This window comes from Calidris pugnax, unplaced genomic scaffold (genome assembly GCF_001431845.1).
Source record: "Calidris pugnax isolate Ruff unplaced genomic scaffold, ASM143184v1 scaffold102, whole genome shotgun sequence".
Taxonomy (NCBI): Eukaryota; Metazoa; Chordata; class Aves; order Charadriiformes; family Scolopacidae; genus Calidris; species Calidris pugnax.
In genome coordinates, this window is record NW_015090846.1 from 5,051,400 (window position 1) to 5,078,984 (window position 27,585).

General features: G+C 48.6%; 2 protein-coding genes across 6 annotated transcripts; one reads left to right on the plus strand and one right to left on the minus strand.

Annotated features, from left to right (window-relative positions):
* Positions 1-2,484: 2,484 nt before the first annotated feature.
* Positions 2,485-14,335, minus strand: RBM18 (RNA binding motif protein 18). 2 transcript variants are annotated; one of them, XM_014942847.1, is made up of 5 exons: positions 14,085-14,335; positions 7,879-8,005; positions 6,286-6,372; positions 4,439-4,524; positions 2,485-3,087 (listed from the first exon to the last, which is right to left on the minus strand). In XM_014942847.1, exons 1-5 carry the CDS (start codon positions 14,195-14,197, stop codon positions 2,928-2,930), a joined length of 573 nt encoding a protein of 190 aa, XP_014798333.1. In that variant the 5' UTR covers positions 14,198-14,335; the 3' UTR covers positions 2,485-2,927. The 2 variants fall into 2 exon arrangements, with proteins under 2 accessions (XP_014798333.1, XP_014798334.1); XM_014942848.1 differs by lacking the exons at positions 7,879-8,005; positions 14,085-14,335 and adding an exon at positions 7,627-7,776.
* MRRF (mitochondrial ribosome recycling factor) lies at positions 14,329-27,585 on the plus strand. 4 transcript variants are annotated; one of them, XM_014942844.1, is made up of 7 exons: positions 14,329-14,404; positions 15,372-15,482; positions 15,929-16,084; positions 17,311-17,429; positions 20,038-20,129; positions 25,392-25,551; positions 27,063-27,585. In XM_014942844.1, the coding sequence occupies exons 1-7, from the start codon at positions 14,344-14,346 to the stop codon at positions 27,138-27,140; spliced, it is 777 nt and encodes a 258-aa protein (XP_014798330.1). In that variant the 5' UTR covers positions 14,329-14,343; the 3' UTR covers positions 27,141-27,585. The 4 variants fall into 4 exon arrangements, with proteins under 4 accessions (XP_014798330.1, XP_014798329.1, XP_014798332.1 ...); XM_014942843.1 differs by having other exon boundaries at positions 14,345-14,404; positions 15,283-15,482; XM_014942846.1 differs by lacking the exon at positions 27,063-27,585 and adding an exon at positions 24,939-25,018 and having other exon boundaries at positions 14,345-14,404; positions 15,283-15,482; positions 25,392-25,528.

The window sequence follows — 27,585 nt, forward strand, 5'->3', positions numbered from 1 at the left end:
GGGACACGGCCACGCAGGCTGGCTGTCCCCGGCACCGGGGCGGGTGGAACGGGGCAATGGGGGTTTTGTTCACATCCCAGAGGGAGGCCGGGCTGTACCCCCGGCACGGCCCAGCACCCCAACCACTCCAATAATTACACACACGGAGCTCTGGGCCCCACAAAGTCAGGAACAGGGTGATTTCAGCCCAGCCTCTGCCTTTCCCCAGCCTTGGGATGGAGCCTTGGCCCTGTGGACAGCCAGTTCCCTGCCCTCCCTGCCTGCCAAGAGCAGAGGATCCCCCCAGGGAGAGCTTCATGGCACCCACTCCAGGAACACAGCCCATGTGGGGCTTGGATGGAGTTGCTGGGTGTTAGCACCAATTTCATCCCTTCTTACCTTCATCGTGCTCCCTCCCACCAGCGCCGGAGCTCGTATGAGGCTGCAGGAAGGCACGTGTCCATCAACCCAGCCAGAACCCCAAGATCTGGGGTTAGGCACAAGCTGCCTTCCCAGAGGTGAAGGTATGATTTTGTACCTGTCCCAAGTGAGGGAGTCTCACCACAGGCTGGAAGATCATTGAGGGAAAACCACCACCACGGCCATTGTGTCATTGTCCCTGGTACCCACCGTGTCCCCAGAGATTTGCTGAAGATACAGGGGAAGCCAAGAAGGCCCCAAGGGGACAGGGCCATACGACAGAGGTAAGAAACAGCCCCAGAGGACTCCTCGAGGGAGGTAGGCACCAAACCCAGCTCCCCTTCCCACCACCAGCCTGCCAACCTCCGTTCTTATGGCTCCAGAGCCAGCACCATCCTCCACCAGAGTGACTCCCGCGGCTCCCAAAGCCCCAGAGCTGGTGCTCATAAAAAAACATCACCGAGTATTTACCTCATCCCAGCTCCAGGGTTAGAAAGTGGCTGGTTTTGCTGCGCTGTGGCCGTGGGGAAGCTGCAGCATTCCCGGGAAGCGCAGGCAGCACCAGCCTGTGGGAATGACCGACCCAAACACCCACCAAATAAAGCTCCCCCAGGTCTGAGTCTGGGCAAAGGACAGACAAGGAGCTTCTGTTAGTGACTGCGGCAGTGCAAAAAAAATAATTAAAAAATAATAATAAAAAAAAGACTACAGCTATTGTACCCAGATCTGTATCAGTGGGTTCGGCTGATGCCAAGCATTTACCACCCTCACTTCCTGCTTGCCACCCTCGCTTTCCTGGAGGAAAACATGCATTTTAAATGTTTATTTAGAGGCGTAAGAATTCCAACAAATTGTATTCAAATACAAATAAATATCAAAGTATGTTTCTGACGGGAACACAACCACATGCCCAATTCCAATCTAGGTATTTTCTAAATTCCTAATAGAAATAGAATCGATTGCTGTTCTAAATAATGCAGACACGGATCGGGAGGGCTACAAACATTCGATCACGCAGGAACAAAAGACAGGCTGTTTGCAGAGGAATGTCCACGGGTGTTACTGACATTCACCGGGGGACAAACTCCCAGGGATACTGCTTCTCTCTTTACTCAGGTACCCCAAAAACTAGAAAGCAAATATTTAAACAGCACGAGACCTACTTTTTGAACAATTCAGGCTTCTAACAATCCATCCATCCATCCCACAAATCACAGCTCCGTTCTGGCTGGGAAGCAGGAAGGGTGCTCTGCCTGAGGCAGGTGTGCTGCTGCAGGAACACAAACCTCCCTGTGCTGCGCCAGCGAGAAGCACCCGCGCACGGAAAACAGGGGCTGCTTCAAAATTATTTCCCTCCTCTTGTCTGAGACCACCGTTAACCAGCTTGGGGAAGCAACTCAGGAGTGTCCAGAGAGGTAAAGATTCACCAGTGAAAGGATCAGGGAGAGCGGACATGGACAAAATCAGACCAGCCTCTCCTGGCTGCGAGCGCAGACGCTCTCCATCATCCCCCTCGTGTGCACCGAGGAGAGAACGCTGCCAGGCAGTGCTGCTTCCTCAGATTTCTATTTTGCAGAGAGCATTGAGGGAGTAAAACATGCTGCAGATCAAATGGTTTAAGCCAAATGCCATCCATCAGACCTGCAAACGAAGCAGCACCCGGTGGAACCCCTTCACCACAAACGCTTGTGCCGCTTTACCACAAGAGGCAACCAAAACCCAAAGTTGGACAGGTTTGTAGGCAAACGCTGAGGTCATGTGCCTGACAGATGTCTCCGAGGCAGCAGTGTTACTCTCTCACGCCGTCACATCTGGTTTAGGAAGAGCTGCCACTGACAGGGATTTACTGAAGGCAGAGATCAGACAGGGCACCGCTGCGCCCCAGAGCTTAGGGCACAGCACAGACCTCACCGGGGCCCGAACACACCGATTCCTACAGCCCAAGTGACACCCAGAGCCCCCGGGCTGTGTCATCGCTCATCTTCAGGCTGCCAGATCAGAAACTGATACCTGAAAGTTTGCAAAATAAATTTGCTTTGGTGCATATAAAATATTGCATGCACAGTTACTAAAAGCGTTGCAAAATCTATTTAAAATGAGTTTTATTGAGATGAAAAAGTTTTCCATGGTAACTACAGAATGTTAATCAAAACCAAGTGCTTCCCCTCCATTTAAAAACACAAATCGGAATACTTTTTGTTCAAAAATACTTTAAAAAGTAATCAGTTAAATGGAGTATTTTTGGATGTGTGCTTTACTCCATACACTGGTTACTGTTTCTAATCTTGCTTAATGAATGCACACTAACGAGAGGTTGTCTGCGTGTTCATCAGAGGCTTTGAAGGGAACCTACTTCTGTGAACAGCGTTCAGCTGGGGAGCACTCAGCAGACACCTACAGTGTCACAAAACACCACGCCGGGGACAGCGGTGCGCTCGGGTGGCAGCGTCCTTCTCACTCTACAAAGTACAAAAGCAGTGGAGGACTCCAGGTACACAAAGCAGTGTTTCCTTGCTACTTCATAAGCATCATCTCCTGGATTTCCAGGCAGCTCTGGAATAAGGAGTAGTCCTTTTCTTATCCGGTGGTTTGAAGTAAGAATAAACGGGCGCTGCCGGGTATTCGGCGTCAGGGTTTTCTGCCATCATCTTCAGCTTGGCTTCAATGGCCTTTATTTTTGCACTGACGCTGGAAAGAGGAAAAACAGAAGAGAAATTGAGCTTCATCTTAGCACGGAATCAGACTCCAGCAATCTAGAGGTTTTGCTGCCACACGAGGAGGGGCGAGGCAGCCCCCAGCGCTGCGCTCACAAGCGGCGTGAAGCTGGGAGGAAGGGATCTGCTGCTTAAAGCTGCTTCACTTCAGGATTTGCTTGGGAAAAGTCCTCCAAGATCCATCACAGCACCACGAAATAACGGCCCTTGCACCTACTCAGCACTTTCCTGAGGACACTGAGCAAGACCAGAGTATACAACAAGGCTCCCTACTGCATGTAAAATGATGTCATTTATGGAGGTCTGAGCATGTGCAGGAGAGCGCAGCTCAGCCCAGGCTGCTGGAAACAGCAGAGAAATGAAAGCCAGACTTCCTCCCAGCTACAAGAACCGCTCGGGATGGGAAAACCCCAGACTCTAATTAGGTCAGGAAGAAACATTATTTCAGCATTAGCAGGGTTTATCCCAAAGGGAGAAGCTATCCCAGGTTACACCCCAAATTCCTAGGACTTTTGTTATTCACTATTCTCCGTTGGGTATGGAGGGAGGAATGTTCCCCTCTCTGCTGTGGTGTCTCACAGCATCCATCCTCACTAACACAACCCCTCTGTGCCACTGACGTAGCTAACAATCTGCCTGACTCAACCCTGCGCTCGTTACTTCTGAATCCCAAGCTCATTTTATCTGTTGGCAAATTCATTATCCCCATATAGTTCCTTATAGTGTTCCACTGAGGGAACACAGAAGAAAACCACATATCCTTCCAACCAGGCTGGGAATTAGCAAAGCAGCACTACGTGCTTCAGGTAAACAGAGGGGTTGGAGAATTTAACCACATCCCACGGAGAAGACCTACCAGCCCTGACACTGGGGAAAGGGAAAAATAAAACTACCTCTGATTCTGTGATTTTGTTCTAATCTTTTACCACTATAATACAAATTCTTGCTCATAAGCATTTTGTTTAATCAAATTAGTACAGTACAAAACCTTTCACTGAAAAGTCTTATGAAAAAATGCAAAGCACATTCTGTCCAAACGAGCTGGAATGTCACAAGTTCCCAGTTACCCTCTTTACCTCTTCTCCTTCCTACTGCCCCTGTAGCTTAGTTAGAAAATGAACTTCAAGTCTGAAGTGTCCCACATCAAACGAGTTACTCTGCAGCACGCTGCCCTTCTAAAAACAGCTTCTCAGAGTTTATTAAAACTCTAGTGTCCCACGTTATATTTTTAGCACAAAGAGAACGCCAACTCCAGACCCCACTGAAGAAGTCAGTTCCCTGCTGCTCCCAGAGTTTGGTCACCTCCCACCCATCCCACCTCCTACCTCAGGTTAGACTGGGGTGGCTCCGTGCTGGAAGATGGCTCCAGACTGATTGGAAGGATCTTCTCATTTTTGTTGTGATCATATCTCTGCAAACAAGAGACCAAGGATTGAAGTCAGCTGGAATTATGAATAAAGAAACGTTTGCCCACAGATATGCTTTATACTTGTATTAACATCGGCTCAGATTTTAGAAAGCTTTCAGGAGGAATGATTTTGGTGGCAAAACACTGAAACAAATCCCAATCCCATTTGTTTAGTACCAACATGGAACGTAGACTCTGATGCCAAACACTTAAGTGCATTGTGCTATGGGTCCTTAAACCTTATCCTGTCCTATCACTTGTTCCCCTCTAGATAAGGCATGAAGCAAAGATGGTAAGTTTTAAGGATAACTACTGTATTGAATTGCTATGCTCTTTACATAGATGTTGTACAGAGTCAAAAGGTAACCCAAGCACACAACTGCACGGGATCGTGCAGTGCTGGGAGAAAATTAAAAAAAGAAGGAAAAAAAAGCCCAGTTAGGAACAACCTCCCTTCTGTAGAAAGCAGCTTGTGAGTCTGTCATCTCTGTGGGCAACGGGCCTCCTGAACTATTCGCAGTGTTCTGCTTCCTTATTTCGCTTGGCACAAAGTCAGGCTTGTTTTTCAGCAAAGCTGCTCAAACCGACAGTGTCTGGTAAGCCTTGGCCTCATCTTAAAACTACTTACCGTGGTGCTGGTATTGTCTAAAATAAACACTTGTTACAATAAGCCAGTTTTGTGTTGTTAAATCTTTCCATTCACACATTCCAGGCAAACCCAGCTGATGATTTACGCCTGTTCTTCCCCACAGCCCAGCACCCAGCTGCCCCACTGAACTCTGGCTGGAGAGACCCTCCCTGAGCTGCCCCCAAACCCCTTGTAGGGCCTGATCCTTCCTCAGGCACCCGGAGCTCCTGCAGCTACAGAGCTCACAAGAACGGAGACAGCATTCCCAGAAGCTTGGATGTGCTGACAGGAGCCTGGAGCCCTCGAAGCCAATAATTAAAACAACATGGTCTCCTCTAATGAAGATACCTGTTTCGGTGGGTTGGTTTTTTTTTTTAGCATCCAAAGCACTAGTTTACTTGATAAGGGTAGAAAGCTGCTTGTAGGATAATTACCACATACTAAAAGCAAAGTACCCAAAGGAAAATAGCAACAAGAATCCATTTATCTGCAAAGAAAATTGATTCAAAACAAATTGCTTTATCAAATACCAGATAGTAAATAACTACAGGAGAAACAAGAGAAGAATTTAAACAATTAGAAAACAAAACCGAAAAAAGATGTTCCAGAAGGTGCTGCTTAAGTTAATAGTAAGAACTTGATGCTTTGGTGCAACACAGCAAGCAATAAAAGGATATTTATCTTAGATGTGAAATATGTTGGTTTAAAGTCAGAAGTAATTAGAGCCACTGGCACATAAGTGCTTTCAGAAGTGGAACAAAGCAACAAAGCACTTGGTAGTTGGGAATTTCCATGCATCTCCTATGCAAAAAGAGAGCAAAACCACAAAGGCAAGGATATAAACCTTCAGCAAATCACTCGTTAAGTTTGGGAAAAGCTAAAATGTGGACATTTATAGGAGTAATCTATTCCAATTGCTCTGATCAGAAACTCCCTTACAAAGAACAGCAGGTTAAACGGCATATTCTCACTCTCAGAAGTTCAGGTAGGCAGAAGAAGCACATTGTTAATACCATTTTTATGAGTTATTTCCTAGAACAGGCTGAAATTCTCTCACCAGGCTAAGATAGCCTTGATGAGAATTGTTCCTTAACATTAAACTTTTTGGATTTTGCACATTCCAGCAAGCAGCTTACCTTGACTTGTGCATGTGCCCATCGCACCACCAATTTCTTGGAAAGGGCCAGCTTCCCATTGAGACACTGGATCGCCTTCTCTGCTTCCTGCACGGGACGCACAGGAAGACAGTTCAATAAACAAACCAAGCCTTTAGTCAAAACCGACTCAGATGTAAAGAGCCTTTTTTCTTTGTAAATCAGTCTTCTGTACAGCTAACTGACAGCAATGAAAGTTTATCCCATTGTATCCCCACCCAGGAATATCTTTGGAAGATACCAACATCCCTCGGAGTAACCAGACTTTTATAAATCATTAAGGCTGATTCTTTCACTTGTCTTGAGGGAGGAAATGGGGAAAAAGATCAGGAGTTTGAAAATACCAGTAGTAGAGGCCACTGGAACAGCGTTCTGAAGGAGGTTTATGCTACAGGGATTTCTCTAGAAAATACTGTGACTCATTACAGTGATTACATGTGTCTCATTAACAACTATCTACGCTTATTCCACATCCTGCTCATGTGCACTGGGGCAATTATCCACTTGGTCCTGATCTAAGCTCAGCAGTTGTAGTCTCAGCTTCAGGATGCTCCTAAAAAACTGGATTCACGGCAGTTAAAAATCTATGTTGTGATGCTGTTCCACCTTGCCATGAATAATCATTCCAGCACAGCTTCTGGAGCTAACATGCTCCCAGGGCTTGTCTGACATCCTCACCAGCAACTGCACAGCAAGAAGATGAGGGCTTACAATAAGAAGCAATCTCCAAACACACTGTTCTCCAGAATTTTTGAACAATTCCAGCAGAACTGCAACAAAATAACTACAGCTCTGATGTTTCAGGGGAACATGACCTGAAATGTTGATTTCTAACAAAAGCCAACGCCCCAAATGGGCGGCCAGGGGCAGCTCAGCCCAGGGTGCTGCAGGTTTGTCACGTCACACATCGGGCAGCATCACAGGAGTTGGTGTTTGTGCGTTTGCAAGCCCAAAGGAAAACCAGGAGGACTTCAGAGCAGCTCTAGATTTCAGGTAGCCTGGCAGGCTGACCCAAGGCTCTGGGTGGATCACAGCATCTCCACTGTACAATTCCACAAGCTCGCTACAAAAGTGGACCAAAGAACTAGCCCTTTCCGATTAGCATTAGAAAGCAGGATTCAGGAAAAGACAGCACAGGAGAAAGGAAATCACTATTGCTGCTTCCAGGAGCAGTCAGAGAGGGGCTGTTAGAGTCTGTGGGTTTGTGTAGATGAGGTATTTAACTTATCCCTTCCTGTTTTAGCTTTACATTGACATTAAAAAAAAAAAAAAAATGGTGAAAGAAGCTAATTTAAATCAGAATTGTAGAGAATAGCAACATACCTGTTTGGTTTCAAAGTTCACAAAACAGTAACCCCTCGGCTGCCCCTCCAGAGCACCGGACTTGTGAAAGAGAAAGTCAAATTGCTTTACTTTGCCAAACTTCTGAAGGAGCTTGAGGAGGTGGTATCTGGAGAGGAGAGAAGACATTAATGAAACCTTTCACCACTCTGAAAACGAGGAGATAGAGAGGAACCCCCTGACACACACACACATGCATAATTTAAATCAGAATTGTAGAGAATAGCAACATACCTGTTTGGTTTCAAAGTTCACAAAACAGTAACCCCTCGGCTGCCCCTCCAGAGCACCGGACTTGTGAAAGAGAAAGTCAAATTGCTTTACTTTGCCAAACTTCTGAAGGAGCTTGAGGAGGTGGTATCTGGAGAGGAGAGAAGACATTAATGAAACCTTTCACCACTCTGAAAACGAGGAGATAGAGAGGAACCCCCTGACACACACACACATGCATCACAGTCAGTCACACAAGCAGAACGTGTGCCTGCATGGGATGTGACTTTGGGAATTCATGTATTCCCAAACACCCACCCAGGTGGGTCCCTGTACAACCCCCCTTCAGCACCCACAGCTCTGAGCTGCATTAGCAGCGACTGCTCTAAAACCTCAAGGCACAAACCTTCCCTCCCAGCGGTGCCAGCTGAAGGCTGTGCAGAAGATCTATTACTAATTGGCTTTTGAACAATTACGCAAGGGTTTGCTAGGAGTCTAGGAGGGCTTTGCCTCCTGCTGCTCTAAATCACACCTACTTTCAAGGACAAACATCATGGCTCCCCCTCCCTAGCCCTGATGTGACCACCTGGAGCTCCATCCCTTGTGTTCCTCTCCCTGCACAAGCAGTCCTAGTCCTTGTCCCTCAGGATTCCCACTATTTTTGCTGCCCTCCCTGTACAAGCACCGTTAGTCCCATCCCTTCCCTGTGCCACACAGCATCAGCGCACCGACCAGGACACGGCCAGATCACATAGAAATGCAACCACTCTCCCACTTGCCTGGCAGAGCTGGGGAAGCAGGAAGAGAGAAGAATAAGCAGAATTGACAATAAACCAGGCAAAAAAAAAAAGGCACCAGACAGACCTCAGTATCATCCAGGCCAAATCTGCCAGTGCTTCTGGCTCAGACGGCTTTGCAGTGACATGCACATTAAAGTCAGACACTTATTTAGCCAATTATCTTCCTGCCATCCAGTGGGAAGCGTGCTGTTTTCAATAAAACTGGGAAAAGCCAGAGTAAATCTGTCTGCTTAGTATCTGGTGCACTGAGCAACTTAAAATTACCAGCACATTTGTTCTACAGGCCACATCTAACTCTAAAGTTCTTTGCAGCTTTTCTGGTTCCCCACATCAAAGAGTTTAACACCTCCAGCTGACCTAGAAGGAAAGTCACACCTGTACTATTTCACCACTCAGCCCCATCCCTAGATGTTTAAGAATTATCTAAGGGTTTAATAAGGGTCTCTTAGTCAGGATTCACCTTTTCCTGATCAGCATTCGTTAGCAAACCACCTAGTTTAAGCCAATTTTTCAGCTTGCAAGATAGTACTCAGCACTCTGAAAGATAACTCAAGGGGCACACAGAGCACCAGGTACCGGATGAAACCTTCCATGTCATGAAGTCGGTCGTGGCCCAAGATGGCCAAATGCACCAGTCAACTTTAGGGACAATCCAAAGAGGAAGGGCAGGCAACATTTTTCCTAATAAAGCCTGATAGGATGTTTGAAAAGGGCTTTAGCCCTTTGTTAAGCTTCAGAGGCCAGGCAAGAAAGTTCCAGGAATGTGAGTCATCTCACAGGATGGGTCACGGTGGACATTCAGGATGTGCACTTTTAAAGAGGTGAAGGTGCAGCAAGTGTTCAGAGGAGCAGTGCAGAAGGGCCAAGTGATCCCCCAGGGGAATAAACACATTGAAATTGATTATGGAAGGCTTCCTACATCCTTTGGAATACAGATGGAGCACTGTGGTCTTCCAAGAGGCCTAGAACCCTCAATCTCTGCTCAGAAGGCAAGGGAGAAAAAAGAAAGCAAGAGCAGGAAAAAAAGGAAAAAAAGAAGCTGGTTACACAGTTGTCCAGTTTCACCACCGCACCTCGAGCTGCCAACAAGCGCTCACAGGCATACAAGTAAAAACCCTAACTTTAGAGACATCTGATGTATACAAAACCCAACATGTTGAACTTTCAGAGCCTCCAAAATATACAAGCGTACCTCGGGTTTGTTTCTGTAAATGTATTGCCATAAAAAGTACTTGCAATTTCAGCAGTATGAAAATAAAGTCCTTACCACTGTCCCTCTTCTGGCAATCACAGAGGCAGTGGAAGGGCAACAGCAGTTCTCATTGCATTCTCTTTAGCAACAACAAAACCCTGCAGCTGCCCTGTGAAAAGGAATACTTTGTTGTGTTTGTTTTTTTATCCTGAGAACCTCTGCAGTCAAATCCTACTTTCTTAGCAGCAAAGTGGAAGCTGTTCCTTTAAAACACATTTTATTAAGAGTCTAGAAGCAACCTATGTAATCCATTTTATTTAGTATTTTTAGATCACAGATGATGAAAACGTTATTTCCCAACCATTCATGCAGTTTTTACAACTGTACCCACTCGCCATGGAGCAGCTCAGAACTGAAATCTTGTACAACTAAAAGTTTCAGGCTGTGATTACGATTTGCTATTGTTAATATAGCGAGGGCATTAACAGTAACTTGACAAGTAGTTTTCCAAGCCAAGAGGACTTCAGAACTGAAGGAAGAGCCATCACAGAAAACCCACAGCCTTAAAAAAAAAAAAAAGTGAGAACATGTAAAAAGCTTTACTATGGCAACGACTTGGGTTATACGGAGCTGGGAAGTGATTCGCACAGATGTGGCCCCACCGCGCTGTGCCGATCACCGCAGCCAACCCCAATTTCCACTTCCTGTCATCTGATGTCAATGCGAGACAAACCAGCAGCTCCCCCATTTCCTTTTCCTCCACTCTTCCTCCTGGCACCCCGAGCGCTATTCAAACGCAGGCAAGGCTTCCTCTGAACAATGCTGTCCCAAGGATACCGCAAAGGTACCGGGCCACATGCGAAACCTATTATTGCGAAGAATTTTGCCCCACTGGGAGTCAGCAGGAGTCTGTAACAACAACGTGCGCACACATTGTTTTCTAGGTGAGACTCATCAAGATGGGATCTTAGACAAGCAGCACAACAGCCAAGGAAGTTGAACACCCGCGATTTCATAACTGTGGAAAAATGAATGGTCATTCAAAGGCTACTGGAAACTAGATAATATGTATGTGTTAATTGTAGAGCTGGAAATGAAATTTTTGCCTGTCCAAAAAGTGGAAGAGTCTCAAAAGGCTTTACAAAGAGGGCTGGGCAGAGACAGCAGTCCCTGCTCTGCCACACGGAAGACATGACTGAAATTTGGGATTTTTCCCCGCAGGAGCACTGAGAGGTGATGTGAACAAACGGTTGTGCCACAGCACATCTCCTACCCCACTGCACAGCTGGGGGACAAACGCTGCACCAGGCCATGCTCACGGTGACTGAGGGAACTCCACAGCTTCCTTGAGCAGTGATGCCAAACCCAGAACTGACCATCTGCTGCCCTCCTCGTGCACTGCCGTGGCAGGCCCCCCAGCTGGGGTCATTCAGCACCAGAAGCACCTGGAGACCATGCCCTACATCATGAACAGGTCCTGTGGTGGCAGCTCACCTCCTTCCAGCTGCTAAGAATACACTCAGCTGCCTCCTAAAACTATCTTCTTCCACAGGCAGAACAATCCTCTGAGGAAGCCGAATAAAAGGCAACAAGTCACCCAAGCAAACGCTACTGAAAAGGAGGAATGCCCACCAGAAGACCCACCATACCCCAGTGTGCAGGGTATGTCAGCGTTCAAGATGCTTTGAGCCTCCCATCTGAGACACAGTCTGTGCAATAACCTCCTATAAGCCACCAACTTGCAGGCTGTAATTTGTGGGCAGCCCTACATTTAACAATTCCTGTTACTGCAGCTTGTGCTCAAATGTGTACGTTACCTATTAACTCCCTAGTGCTTGATTGCAGCTATAGGCTGCTCTCTAAATGGAAGTCTTGGATTAATTCAAGACTTTCTGAACTCATTTCTGCTCAAGAAAGTCACAACCACTTATTAACCCTGTTAGTAATTCAATCAACTTTACTCTGTCTTAAACAAATCTTAGAAATGACAGGGACAACCCTTTAAAAATCAGATAAAAGCAGCAAATGAAGAAACACCTATTTGGTTTTCAGATATGTTTTTAGTCATGTGATCAGTAACCTCTACAGGGATAATTCAGATGAACAACTACAAGCAGAGATGTAAGCACTTAGCATAAGAAGGTAAGGATGAAGACGATTTATAGAAACTTACTGACCTGACAGTAAGTTCTTTCTCTTTACACTGACAATGTGGTAAAAGGAACTTCCTCTTTTTTTTCTATTCACAAGGAAACAAAGTTTACAACATAGTTTGCAGGAGAGAATAGCCATTTTTAAAGTAAAACCAAAAGCGAGGCACGCAGTTATAAAGCCTGGAATAAGTAACAAGCACTCTCACTTATCACTGGGCAAACTTTTAAACAGTTAGTAGCACGGAAGCACTTTAGGTTTGGTGATGGTGGAGAACGAAGGCCTCTAACCACTCTCTCCCTCCCTGCCCACAGCCGTGATGCTGCTCTGGACACGGTCCCTGGCAGCAAAGGAGCCAGGGTCAGCCGTGCCCAGCCCAGGCTGCTGCACTCACCAGCTGCAATCACTGATTCAAAAAGCCTGCCCATGCAAAGAGCTGAAACCCACAGAAATCATTTCACCCAAGCCATGAAAACCAGTACATTTCGCCATATAAAACTATTACTTGTCTGGCCTAGATTCAGAGGAACAGCCCAGACTGAAAGGGTCTTTAAAACCACCGCTAACGATCTCCCGGGGAAGCGAAGGATCTAATGCGTCCACAAACACCTACTATTCCTCCCTCCCGCTAACCCAGTTTCCTGAATCTTTAAGGAGCCAGCAAACAACACACTCAAGAACTCCTATATCTAATTTTACGTGGTCAGTGAATGTGGACAAACCAGAGGAACATAGCTGTGGGATAAAAATGGTAATTAATGCAGAAACCACCCAAAGCTGAATGGCTGAAAAGCACAATGCATTAATGATTCCATTTAGAGGCTATTAGAAAACTGCTCTGTTAAGATGAACCACATTTAGAATAAAAACCTAGCACCTGCACACACACAAAAAGAAGCAGGAAGAAAAAGTATTCCATGACAGGCATATACAATAGTTAATCAAAAATGCTTGTTTCTTAGAAGTGTATAAACCCCAAACTGTTTTGGGTTTGATTTTTTGTTTTGTTTTTTTTTTGTTTTTGTTTTTTGTTTTTTTTTTTATACAACCTGTGATTTCTCAGCACACTATCCAAACATTGGGCAGCAAGTCATGTTTCCTCATCAATTTAGCTGTCCAAAATACTAGGTTTGCTCAGAAGATAATTATCTGTAGTGCAGAGAAGAGATGAAATGCATACACACACGTTTGATTTGTGCACTTACAAGCAGCCAGCCCCCCTGCACCCTACCCCATTACCACTCAGTTACTCGAGTAACTCCCCTTTTCAACCCACACCAGCAAAACAACAAAACAAGGCTTTTGGTCACCCTGCAAGTTAAAAACCTAAAATTCTAACATATATAGCAAACAAAGATGTTTTCCATCCCTGGGCTTCCAGCTCGGTCAATGGCTCAGAGGATTGTTAAATGCAGTCATTACATGTCTGCCTCCGAGTCCCTCGGCCCACGGGGACAGCACAGCCCTGGTGACACCCCACATACACAAACACCACACACACACACACTGCAGGCCTTTTACTGCCAGGCAGCAGCACCAACCAGACATGGAGTCAGCCATGTAGTGCCATGGGAGCTGGGACCAGCTGGCAAATCTCGAGTGGGCGACCGTCACCCCTTGCTGCAGGGCAGAGGCGAGAGCTGGGTGTGCTACCCCAGCCTGGCACTGCCCTCCTGGGCACGGGAGCACCCCCAAAGAGGGTCCCCCCAAGCTGTCACCCATCCCACACCCAGACGGGCACCAGGGACCAGACAGTGGGGACCCAACGCCAGGCCCTCGGAGGCAGCCAGGGCTGGGGAGGGACAGGGGAGGGACCGGGGCGGGGTGATGTGTCACTGCCGGCAGCACCGCGCTGCTGTGGCGGGGGATGGACAAGGCCTCATGGATGGGAGTACCGGGGGGCCGGTACCGCTGCTGGGGCGGACACGGCCCCGTCGATGGGTACCGGGGGGCGGTACCGAGGCGGGTTAGCGGGCGGGAGGCGGCGCCCCTGAGGGCCGGTGGGGCCGGGGCAGGCGGTTCCGCTGGCGGGGGGTACCGGGAGGGCCAGGGGTGGGGGGGGCGGCGCCGCGCACAGAGCGACTCACTCGGTGATCTTGGGGTCGAGGTTGCCGATCCAGAGGCGGTGCCCGTCCTGCAGGGCGCCCTCCGAGAGGATGGAGGCGTTCTCCAGCGGCAGCGCCTGGCGCCCCGGCTCCATGGCTCGGCGGGGGAGCGGCGGCGGCAGCGAGAGCGGGGCGGGGGCCGGGCCGGGCCCGCACTCACCATCACACCGCGGCACCGCGCAGGCCGCGGCCGCTCCGTCCTCCCGCAGGCCGCGCCTCGCCCCGCCCTCGGCGCCGGACGATGACGTCACGCCGCGGGCGCGGCCCGATGACGCCACTGGAAGGCGCGGGGCTGCGCGACGGTGAGCGAGGCGGCGGAGGCCGGGCCCGGCCTACCCCATCCCTTCCCCTTCCCCTTCCCCTGTCCTCCCCTTCGCCCGTCCTGGCCCCGGTCCCCGGCTCAGCCCGGCGCTCCGCGGGACACCGGGGGGCGCGGGGCCGGCGCGTCCTGAGGAGAGAGGGGGGGGCCCGGTGAGGGGGCGGGGCAGGTAACGAGGCGCTGGTGTGGGCGTGGTCACGGTGGGCGTGGCCGGGATCCCCTTGGGGCGAGGCTCCGCCTCCCGGGTCCCCGCCGCCGGGCCCGGGGCACAGGGGCTTCGGGGGCCGCTCGCCCGGGGGGTTCCCCGGCGCGGCGAGGGGCGCGGGGAGAGGCCGCAGCCGCCGGTGGCCGGCAGTGTCCCGGCCCCTGCCGCCATCGTGCCCTTCTCCGGGCGGGACCCGCGATTCCCCGGTGTTTCCCCCCCCCGTGTTTTCCCCCTCAGCACCGCGGAGCCGAAGCTGCGGTAACGCCTCTGAGCCCCGGCGGCCCAGGCGCCAATAAACCCTGTGAATTCGGGGGGAATTCGGGTCTCAGACCCCGTGTAAGAGGAATTAAGAGTTTGTTCTCCACTGACGCACAAGCAGCAGACGCTCTGAGGAGCTGTTCCCGCTCAGCAGACGTGGCTTTTCCATCCCCGTGTCCCTCTGGACAGACGTGCAAAGGCCACGCAGAGAAGATACGTAGCACAGGCTGGTTGCCACCCAGCCCCTTCCCCTGCCTGTCCCCCCTGGTCACTGCGGTGCCCCCGGACCCGCTGCCCACGTTGCTCAGCTCTCACCTTGCACCCGTCGGTCCCACTGAGACCTGCCCCTGTTTCGGTGGGACATGCCGAGCGTTCCACCTGCCTCTCCTCTTTTCCAGGTGGGTTAGGGCAGAGCTGTAAGCCATGGCCCTGGCACTAAGATGCTTCCGTCATCTCCCTTCCCTTCTTCATCGTTCTTCCTTCGCAGCGCGGCGGGGGCTGCCCCGGGCTCCTGCAGCCTGCCCGGCCCTGCTCCTGGATGGCTGCAGGCAGGCTGTCTGTCAGATGCTGCTCACCAGACAGCTGGCTACCAAAAAAGGTAACGGCAACAGCCTTTTTCCTGGTGTTTGCAACCCCTCAGTATGTTGCCAGGATTTCCCTCCTTACCCCTTTTGTCCCATACCAGTATTGATCTTGGTTGGGCAGAGCAGGGCTCTGGAGGGGCTGTTTGCTGGACGGTGTCGCAGTGTGCAGGAGACCTCAGCCCTTCCCCAGGAGAGGTGCCACCCGGGGCTGGTGCTGCGCTGGGGCAGCAGGCAGCAATTGTCACAGTCCAGGCTGGAGTCCCTACCCACAGCGTGACCTACAAATACATTTTGGCTCATGTGCTCAAGTGCTGGGCTGTTTACTCATTTAAAAACACAGTTACTTCAGTTTATCTTAGATTAAATTCTAAATCTAAGAGAGGTTTTGATGTCTTCTTTCTACTTTCTAATGCAACGACAGTTGTCAGAAACAGGAATTAATTTTATATGTAATCTGCAGCTAAAGGTAAAGGGCAGAGTCAAGCCAAAGTGAATATCAGTGCTGCCCTAGTTGAGGATATTATCAATTTGGAGGAAACCAGTGAAGACATGCAGGCAGTGGTGGAAGCTCTAAAAGAAGATTTCAGCAGAAATCTCAGCGTTAGAACCTCACCAGGTTGGTAACTTTCTTGTATGATGCTCTATTGCCTGTAAATAAGGATACCAATCATAGTCATAGAGAACTCTGATTTTTTTTAGAATTTATTTTCTTTTTATTGAGTTATTCACTTGGCACCCACTTACTACAACCTTGATGTTCCCAAGTAAAGGCTTTCTTCACCCTGAGCTTGACCAGGAAGAATCCATTTTTGTTAATAGCTTCCTGGAAATAGCTTTTGTAAGTGGGAGATGTCAAAAGTGTCTAACTGAACTGTTTGCAGATGTGATGAAGAAGCAGGTTGTCAGCTAATGGTGCAGTAGGGCAGGAAAAATCCAATTGCCATTAAATTAGCCTCTTGGAAATTGCCATCAGGCTGGTGTCTGGCATATGCAAACTTTTTTTGCTGTGCATCTTTGTGGTTAGTGACCTTTAGAAGCCTTGTTCACTTAGTGAATTTTGTGTTTTAGGAAGAAACGTGAATATATTTGACTAAGGTACAGTTACTATAACACTCTGAACATACACATTTGTAAGTAGTATCAAGTTTCAGGAATAAAATTTAACATTAAACAATGACCAAATTTGAATCATTCACCACCCCAGCTCTGGCAGGGGCACTTCGGTCTTTAATGGAGTTGGAAAGCGTAGCTTAGTCTCTTAACTATTTATTTTAACCATAGGTATTTTTTTTTAATTGCACTGATAAAGTACCTCTTGTCCCATGTGCCTTTTGGCCTGTTAACATTTTGCAGCAGAAACTAGAGAGCAGATTAAGAGTAGCTCAGGGAGAAACTGAATACTTTAAATTACGCAGAGTACACCACCTCCTCTTGGGACTTGGAAAAAAAAATGAGGGGTTTAAGAGAGCACTGCTAAGTTAAAGACAATAGTCTTGATTTTTATAACAACATTTTGATTTTCTTTAAGTTCTAACTATTAAAAAATAACTATTTCCTTTTCATTCTTAACAATCTTGCTTAGTTTTCCTCTTCTAGTAACAAAAACAAACAAATTTTGTTTTCATGTTTTTGTGCTTTAGATCAGCATTTAAATATTTAGCTTGCAAATACCACAGAGGATGCATGAGCACAAACAGCACCTGAAGTCTGAATAAACATGTTCTTTTCCCTTTTGTAACATCTATATTTTGCGTACCAGAAGGGAAGTGTACGCGTTTTTATTCGGCGTGGCTGCGAAGTGCTGTGTGGTGCTGAACCTCCCCTGTGTTTGCTTCTTTTGAGGGGTCCTCGATCAGATAATCGTGGTGACAAAGGACGGGAAGTTTCCGCTGAACCAGCTGGGGCAGATCTCACAGAAATCACCGCAGCTCCTCATAGTGAACATGACCAATTTTCCAGAGGTAAGGAGGCGTTACCGAAGGCACCGCAAGGGGAGATAATTACCATGGGAATGAGGAGGTTGGTGCTGAGCAAAGGAACATTTTAGAGGAGATCAGTCAAACGGGGCAGGGCAGAGAGCTCTGGCTGCGCGTCGCGGCTGACACAAAACAGAAGTGATATTTTGCTGCTGATCTGCAAGAGCTCGGTTGAAAAGCGGTGCTGAGCGTGTCGCAGACACCTGAATTAGACACACAGAAACGATGCTGCGTCTGCCCCGTTGTCTTTATGTCATTTCAGTTCCTCATGAACTGAAGACCCTGCAAAGAACCAGACGTATAGCTGGAACAGGCTGTATTTGTGCTGGGGACACCAGCAAACTCCTCTAAAACTTGTTTATCCCCAGGGCTGGTGACACCCCTGGAGAGCTCACAGAAGAAGCTGCTGATGTAGCCTATGAGCTTCTGAAAAGCCTCCCTGGTAGGATGAAGCTGGGCCCATGAGAAGTGCTGTCACAGGGCCTGACTCGGGCACTGCTGAGGGGGGCGAGCTCCTCCCTGGGCAGCGCCTGCAGGTCAGAACCCTGAATGAGGTGCTTTGACCTGCCCTCTGGAAGAGCTGACTTCCCTTCATTTAGTGCAGGAGCCTCAGTTCGAGTTGCCCGTAAAGGAGGCAGCAAATCTGAATCCCACCTCGGGATCAAGCCCTGGTGGTCCCCTGGGTGGGCACGGGCAGCCGGGCAGAGAGGAGCAGTAACGAGGGAAGGTTAGTTATTCATCCCGCTCCAGGTCTGGAGGTTTGCCAAAGCTTATCTCTATTTATTTTGCAAAGGCTTTCCCCAATTAATTAAGTCAGCAAAGTCTCGGAGGAGGTCAGCGTGAGGCACTTGATGCCTAAGTGTTTCTTAAAGTGTATCCAGCACGTTTAATGGCTTTGAAGAATGAAGGCCCCTCATCAGCGAGTGCCCCGAGGTCCCTCGCAGTGACGGAGCTGAGAGGGTCAGGGAAGTCACTCCATGGCTTAGCCCGTGTCCAAGCAGGAGCTCAGGCTGAGAAATGAGCATGTAAGAAATTAAATTTCACCCTATATACCATTGCCTACGGTTGCTTTCTAAGCCAAAGGAGCATTTTTCATTTGAACTAGAGCTAAAACCATTTCTCTCAATGCAGTTGGTTTATACCATAACTGTCCCATGGATAGAATGAACTCTTTAAAACCATTAGAGAGAGGTTTACTTGATGTCTTTCCTTCCAGCACATACCCAGTGCTGCATGGCACTGGAAAGCAAATAAAAATGCCTCAAGAGTCTGGAAAAGAAAATAATCATAGAAAAAGACTTGCAGGGCCAAATTCTGTTTGCCTGAGAACTGTAAAAACAAACGGGACTATGTCTTTTAACCATGGCTATTTATTTCATGGGCTGCAAGAGGATGGAGGCAATATGGCAATGCTTTCCCTTCCTCTGTCCTCTCCAATATGCAGGTTAAACACCACAGCTTTTGCTGAGCATTTCCTTCCTACAAGAGCAAGCACTGTCCATAGAATAACACGTTTACATTCCTACCGTGCTGAGATCATCTTGGTTGGATTTTCTCTGCCCTCGTTGTGTTCTGGAGGCCAGCAGTTACGTCTTGCAAAACTCTGGCACTGCATTCGTTCTGCTCAGCGATGTCACGTGTTGGGGACCCAAACAAACATGCAGCAGAGCTTCATTTTGTGCCTCAGTTGACAAAAGCCGAACTTCATAAACGCAGTCTGTGGCAGCAGCCTGGAGCTAAAGTTAATGATGGGAGAGAGAGCATCAGGAATAGCAAGGTGCCTTGTAGGAAGTGCCACAAGAATAGAGACTCACTTGGTCTCATTATTGCCAGTGTGAAGATTGAAGTGACCTGGCAGAGCGTGGTGGGAGCTCCCGGCAAAGCTCCGATTTACCCGCAGCAGCTGACGCTCTGTAAAGGTACACCAGCGCCCTGGGACGGGGAAGGAATCCCTTTAATCACTTTGCAGTTCCCAGGCAAACCTGCACACCCACCTTTTAAGCAGAGCAGGGTGTCAGCCAGCAGTGATGGAGTTTTGAGGAGTTAATCCCAAGTAATATCTGTAAAATAAACACGGAGCTGGGCACAGGCGCTATTTCTCGGCCAACTGCTACTGCCCTGCTGTCATGTGGTTAGTTGTAGTGCTGAAGTGGTTAAGTTAGTTAACGTTCCTAAATTGGCACTGTGTGATTTCGAGTGGGAAACATTCAACTGGAATTTTTAAATGCTCAGAATCTTTCATCTCCTTCGCCACAGTTGGGCTATGCCTTGGGAATTTATTGCGGTTTCACTCTGCGTTGCCTCAAACCATTCAAATAGTTTCAAAGAAGCAAAACAGTTTTCTTTTGTTGTTGCTTTGCTTCCCTTCCCCTCTCCCCCCCTCCGTGCCCCCCTACCCCGATGCTGAGCGCGGCCGGAGTTTCCCATTCGGTTTGATCAAAGCTCTCTGCACCAATGTAACTTCCTGATCTTACTGGTAACAGAAGTAAATGTTTCCATGTTCCATGGAGATGGATTGCCAACTATTGACAGAGTTCTGGCATATGGGAATGATTATTTCCTAATTCCCTTTACCTTTTGATCTGTTTTACAGAGCACAGCTGCAGCTACGAAGGCTATAAGGGAGAGTGGCATGAACCTGAACCCAGAAGTGGATGGGACGCTAATTCGGGTGCCGATTCCTAAGTGAGTACTGGTGGCTTCCCGAGTTCATCAGGCAGGATAACACAATAGGTTGCAGCGAGCACCCTTCAGAGGGCAAGCACACACGATTGCTGTAACGTTGTGATGAGGCTGCTTTCCAAATAGCTGTATTTCAGGTTCAGAAAAAGAAATCCAAGTCCCTAAAAGCGTCTGGTGGAAGCTCTTCCAAGTGTCTGAGCTCTAAGTCGCCACATTTGGGCATCTGATGGTTGGTCTTATTGTTCTTTATCTTCCCCCTGCAGAGGAGAGTTGGTCCTAGCTGGTTGCAGCATTTGGCAAGAGAGCCAGAGGCTTTTGAAGCTCCATTGCCTTAATCCAGAGGCTGATTTTTTGCTGCCCTGCTGTGAATTCCTGGAGGTACACCAGCACAGAGCAGCAGTAACACAGTAGTGAAGCAGCAGTACTAGGGGTGCTCAGCACTTCAGTTTGGGTCAGGGGAGCCCTTTTGAAGCGAGTCCCCTGGTGCTCCCTGCTTGGTGTGCTTCGGGCTGCAGCATCTCTGCCTGGGAACAGGATTCCTGTCAGATGAGACACATGGTCAGGCCCTGGGACTTGGCTGGACCTCATGTCCAGCATCTCACTGGCATAGACCCAGCCTGGGTCAGGGGCTGCAGCTGCTCTGCCAGCTCTGGGTGGTGCAAGGAAAAGTCACCCCTGCAGCGATGGAGCCATCTAAATGCCCTGGGCTGGTGAATGTACCTGGTCTCACACCCGGGGGTTCCATGGTGCTGTGAACAACTCTCACAAAAGGGTAGAAACAGCTCCCTACATCCCTGTGCGCACAAACGCCCGGCACGTGCGCTGCGTTTCACAAGCAGGTGACTTCTCAGTAGAGATGAACCAAGAATTTCTCGTGCTTTAGATAGACTTTAAGAATTCTATGGAATTTTAGCTAGCATTTTGATCAGAGAAGTCTAATTGCAGCTTTCCGTTGCTGTCGGTGAGAGGGAATGACATTATCATTCTATTTGCTGATTTTCTTTTCCCCGTGCTCCCTGCCCTTCCCCCATTCCTCAGGAGAGGAGGCAGAGGAGGAGGAGGGCACCATTATCTTCATAATTGCTGAGGCTCCTGGGTTGCTGCACAGTGGTTTGATTGTTAATGGGCACTTGGGTCATCCTTGAATATGAATTGCAGGGGAGGAAACTCCGAAACTGCAAATCCCAATCTTTAAAAAAAATACTGTTTTTTAAACAAATGGGTACGGTCTGTCACTGTCTTTTGCGGTGCTGCAGAGCAAAAACGGGTCTTCTCTCCCCAGGGAAGGTCTGCCTGGTGTGCTCCCTCCTTCCCTCTTCCCCAGGAGCCCAGGGAGTCCCCAGTTAAAGAGGTTTTTGGCCTGGGAGATGAGCCCTGCAGGTCTGTCCCCGCAGGCACCTCCATTCCCATTTGCTCACCCGCTCTTTATTAACACCACTGGGTTTTTCAGAGTTTCATCAACTCATCAAAAAGACCAGCAGACAGTTTCAACCCTTTAAAAACCTTCTAATGCAAAGGGAGGTGGAAATAATCAAATTCTGCCATCAACCTCTCTTTAATATTATACCCCCAAATTACTTTTTCTAATTTTCCAAAGGTTTTCATTTTCCCCGCTCTCAGAAGATGTTTACGAAATAACACATGACAGGGAGAGGCAGTGAAATTGGCAAAGTTATGGCAGGTGTAGAAAATGAGCAAACAAATCAGAAACGGAGGGACAATATTGTTTCTGCAGAAATTGGTTCTTTCGTTAAGGGGAGGCACAGCGCAAGTAAAATCAAACCTGAATTGTCCTTGCCTGTTACTAAACCCACTTTTTATTCTTACCTATCAGCTGGACACACATGCATCGTATTTTGCCTGCTGCAGCTCCAGCTATGCTTCAGTGCTTGAGAGCGTTTCAACCGAGCATTTTAAAATGGAGTTTACTTTTCAGTATTTATTCTGTTAGTTTAGTTTTCGCATTGCGGTTTTAACAGAAAAAGTACACTCGTTTCTTTCGTGTTTACTTCTGCTTCCTGCTAGGATCCCCTCTGCTCCCTGAGGCATTCGCCTGTTTGTGTTGCTAGCACTGCATAGGCAATATTTATTTGTATAAAAAGTATTCTCTAAGGGTTTAAAAATAAAAAAAAAAAAAAAAGAAAACCAGCCATGGGAACACTTGTATTGGTTGATCTCTTGGCCGAATTTGACCTGACCTTGTGTCTTTTATGGTATTGCCTCATTTTTAGATTCATCTTTTTTGGACCCATTGTGTTACACTGGATATTGTTTGTAAATTAGTAATATTTTTACACATGCTTTACTGAAAGCCAGATGACTCATTTGAAAGTTTAATGACTCATTGTGAGCTTTTTTTCCTTTGCCCTTTAAGAAATATGCAAAGATACCTACTATGGGGAGAAAGGACTCAAAAAAAATTCATTTGAGAAAGAAAAAGCTGTTTGTGAGCTGCGTTGCTCCCAGTCGCTCATCCTCAGAAGTCTCTCGCACGCTTTTTTTGAGCCATATATGTTGCACCCTGTGTTTATCTGCAATTATGCATGCAGAGTATCTAGTTAAGCCTGCTTTCCTTGGACTGATCCCTCTCGTTGACAGGAAATTCCTAGCGTTTGAGTTACAGAAATTACTCTTACCTGCATTAAGGTCTTGTGCTGGAGTCGGGTGGTGGCCTGTGCTGGGTCTGCTCTGGCTGCAGGCGGGGAGAGGAGCATCCAAGGGCTGTGGCACTTAAACCCCGGCTTGCTGGAGGAAACAGAAAGAGAGGAGATGTTACCCGTGGGGCAATGTGTGTGTCTGAACACCCTGGTGGCTCAGCCACGGGCTCTGTCCTGATCCCAGCAGAGAAGGACCTTCCCTGGGGGAACAGCAGGATTGGAGCCCACTGGTTGTTGGACCGCAGGGAAGGGCAGTGTTCCCCCCGGGAGAGGGGAAGGGGCAACTTATCCTCCTTCCCCACTTCTAGCACCCCTTTCCCGGGTTCACCTCACACTTTTTTTGGCTTTAAAGAGGGGGTAGGGGCAGTGGTTACTAGACAGAAAAGAAAACATATCTAAGAACAGCTTAAAAGTCCCAGGTCTGGGGGCAGGATTAAACAACTGTCCTTAGAAACCATGGGCCTGGCTCGTGTTGATGGATTCCTTAACCAGAAACAGCATCTGCTCGAAAAAGCGTCCGTTTCTGGCATTGTTGGTAGCATTGCTGAGAATTTACACACAGTCTGGCTGGAACATAAAACCCGCTGAGAAACTCCACGGCGCTGCGCAGTGATAAAAAGAAATTGGTGTTAATAAAGACAGACAAGGAGGCATGAAAGCTGTGACCCCATGCCAAGAAGCATAGGAAATCTGGCAGCGCTGCATAAACAAAAACATTTCCTTAAAGGCCCGGCAGCCCCGAGCAGGCGAGTGATCCCCTCGGCACAATCCGCAGGAGGGGAATCGCCGAGGGCCAGCTCCCTCTCCCACCGCTCCGCAGCCCTGCTGAGGACCAGCTCCCCTCGCCACCCAGCAGGAGATGGGAGAGATTTCCAGCTCCCTCCTCCCAGTTTAGCAGGGCTGGGATTGACTCCCTGCCCACCCACCCCCCCTCCCCTCCAAAAAAAGCTGCCTGAGAATCTGACCTCACCCAGACCTCTCTTTCTGAGCCGGCTTTGCTGGTTTCGCGGGACCTCTGGCTGGGGAGATGGAACAGGAGAAGCCCTGAGGGCATCGATGTTGGGATGTGGAGGAAACCACAAGTAACCCCGTTCACTTTTAATTAGGTGTTCAGTCCCAGCTCCAGCCCGCACTGACCAGAAACCTCTTGCCACATGTGAAATTCACTGGCCACCTCCCCCCGGCGGGAGCGGGGTGGGCTGGGGGTGCCGGGGCTGCTCTCTGGGTCTGACAGCTTTCCTAGCAGCCCCAAATTCCTGTAATTACCCGTCAGTTCTGGGAAGCCTGTTTCCTCCCGTGCAGTAAAGATAACTGGTGAGAGGCTGCAGACATCTGCCCAGGGGAGGTACCAGCGGGGTCTGACTCGGGAAGGGCCGAGGGTCTGATCCTGCCCCGACAGCCCCCCCGAACGCACACCCATGCTGCCCTGGGAGCCCTCGCCCCACGTTTCCTGAGCTCTCTGCAGGAAGAGTCCTGGCCTCAGTGTTTTGGTGACCCAGGCTGTTGCAGCCAATTTCTAAATACGCCTGTGAAATGTTTATTTTGCAATATCTTCCGCGAGCAGACGGGCGCTCTCCTTCTGGCCGGTCTCTGCGAGCGCACAGGGGTTTTTTCATTCTCAAGGCAGTCTGTAAACTTCAATAGCCACGAAAATAATTAAAATATTATTGTTAAGCACTAGCAGTTGATGTTGACAGTGATCAGCTGTAGGTGCTGGAGCATGACCAGAGCTGAGGTGACACGGCAGCCGTTCCTGTGCCTTATTCAGATGCTCAGACTCCCTCATCACCTGCAGTTTTTAGTTTGGGATGGACAGCTGAGGATTTTCTTGTGGTACCACAGCAGTGACTGACCCCGTGTTAGGGGAAGGTGGAGCTGAAGTTCTCCTGGGCTGAGTTACCTGTTTAGGATCATCCTCCTGTCCAACTTGGCGTTCACATCATCTTCGTAGAAAAAGCCTGGTTGTGATGAGCTGGAGTGAGGTTGAGTGAAACATAAGCTCTGTAGATTCCAGACAGACAATGCAGGCTCTTCAGTTGCAGGGAGATGGTACCGAGTTTCAGGAGTGGATGGAGGTTTCCTCCCAGCTTTGCAGGATTACACTTTTCAGCCCCATCTTTCAGGTCTGGAGCTGGATTTTCCCTCTTTCCCACAGATGCTTTGGCAGCAGAAAAAAAGGAAAGTCTGAACATTTCAGCATGACTTTCAGACGCTGCAGTGACAACTATAAAACAAGTAAGATCCAGTCCAAGCCCCTCCACTTAGGGCTGTGCTGGGAACTTTCCATTCCAGGCTCAAGACTTGCTTCACTGGGGTGTGCTGCCCTGGTGATGCTGCACAGAGGTGGCTGCTTCGCTCAGGTGAACCAGAGCAGGATAAAAACATGTCCTGAGCTGTTAAGTCCCTCTGTCTTTGCAACATAGGGCAAGCTTTGTCTTAGCACAGGCAGCTTTTGGGTGTCCCTGCGCATCCCAGCTTGGTGCTGGGAGGTACTGCAGCTGAGAGGATCACTGCATATACCCAAAGTGCATTGCAGAAGATAAATCTGGCTGTGCTATGCATGACATTGATTTTCCTTCTGGTGTTTTTTCCTTCCCCTCACTACTAGGGTGACGAGGGAACACAGGGAGAGCCTGGCCAAGCTCGCCAAGCAGTCCACCAACAAGTCCAAGGAGGCCCTGAGAAAGGTGCGAAGCAAAAGCATCAACCAGGTAAAGAAGTTCAAGAACAAAGTGTCTGAAGATACCATCTGGCTGCTAGAAAAGCAGGTAATTATTTTTTTTTCCCCTTCTGCCATATCCTGGTGTTTCACAGCCCAGTGGTGTTTGTCCCAGCGTTGGTGGCAGATCTCTGGCACTGAGAACCCGGCTGAGGAGTGGGTGGCCCTGGACTGAATTTTTGGAGTCAGCAATGGCTGTTATGTTTGCTTTTTCTTTGTGAGATTTGGGCCTTCAATCTCAAAGCCAGATTTGTGATATGAACCATTTTAAGCTGACAGCAATAAAAAAAAAAAATATTCCCCGAAAGCTTTGATACTAGGAAGGATTGTTGCAGAAACCAGCTGAACTCGGGAAGCCAAATGACCCACGTCCATAGCTTTACCACCACTTGCACAGTGCCTGGCCACTGCAAAACAGCTGGTGTTAATGAGGATTGCTCCAGTTTGTTATTAATGAAAAGGCTAGCAAGATTATCTGTTAGGAGTTTTTGGCTCCAATTCAGGAAAATACTTAAGCACATGCCTAATTCCCTAAGAGCAGATGTCACTAAAGTCAATTACTTGGGCATAAACTCAGGCACAAGCCTAAGTGTTTTGCTGAATTGATGCCTTTGAAGGCAGGCCATTACTTTTTAGCTGTTTGTTTATTAACAGCTAAAGTTAGATACATTGCAAATGCTTCGGGACAGTTCTCTGTGTGCTCACAAAAATAAACATTGATATACAGAGCATTTGTGCAAGGAGGAAAAATGGCCATGCTATTGTAACTGAATCCTGTTGGGAAGCAGTTCTCCCAGAGCAGACAGATGGTTTTCTGCATTTGTAGGGGTAGCGTCTCAAACCTAATTTTCGCCTGTACCCAAATTTTTCAGCATGGGGAAAGGTCATCGTTACATACCTCAGACCTTGGGAGCAACTGCATCTTAATCAGTCCTGTATAATTAGTGCAACACACACACACAGTGTGCTCCAGCCTTTATCTGCACTCACTCAAATAAGCACACACACATTCTGGTCCCATTTACGTGTTTGCTGTGTCCAACCCGTGTTACCAGGAGACCCAATTCCTGGACAGAGCTTTAACAATCACCATTTATTTCTTCTTAGAAGAAATAAACAGGCCTGATACTTGATGTGAGAATTTGTAGCCTGCACCAAGGCTGCACTCCTGCTCTTACTTAGTTTGTTCTAATAGTGGAAAGGTTGCGGGAGGTAACGAGATAAGCTCTCTCTTCTCTGGTGCCAACACCAGCAGGTCTCCAACTCTGCTTTCCCCCGAAGTTGCTCTTGTTAAATAAAGACCTGAACAAGTCACCTGTGAAGCTCAGCCAAGTGTTCCCATTGTGCATCTCTTTTCAGAGCCTTTGCCCAGTCCCTGTTCTGGCTGCACAGAATCTCAGGGCTGGTGGGAGCCCCCAGGAAGAGCCCCTTATCGCCCCAGCACTGTTTTGGGTTTTATTAGGAATTTAGGCTTTGTTCCAGGAGGTGATCCAGTCACTCCTTTCCCTTTAAACTCTGGCATCACCTACCCTGTGACTCAGTTGTGCTGTGTTGCCACAGATCCAGCAAATGGCAGACAGCGCCGCAGCGGAGATGGACAAACTGCTGGCAGCGAAGACCAAGGAGCTGCTTGGATAAACACCATCCCAATGGACACACTCCCTCCTCGAGCAAGAACGGACTGTCACACACCCCGGGCATCCCTGCCCAGAGTCAGGGGCCTCAGGTGATGGGCAGGGGCAGCTCTGGCAGACCCTCTGGAGCAGATCTGTGCTTTGATTGCTCCAGGTCCCCACCTTGGATGGTACTTGGGAGGGGGGAACTCTCCTGGCTGTTCTTCATCCAGGTGGGTGAATGAAGATTAAAAATAAAACAGCAGGAGGGAGAACTGGAGGCTGCTGGAAGGGCTCCCACGCAGAAGCTGGGGCACAGGAGGGACAACTGCCCTCCTCATCTTGCACCCCAACCCAACAGCATCCCAGCGCCTCACAGGAGCGAGGACCACACGCAGGGGAAACCTGTGCTGTCCTGCTGTGAACCTCAGTGTTTATTTTTGGTTAAAATAAAGTGAAAATGAAACATG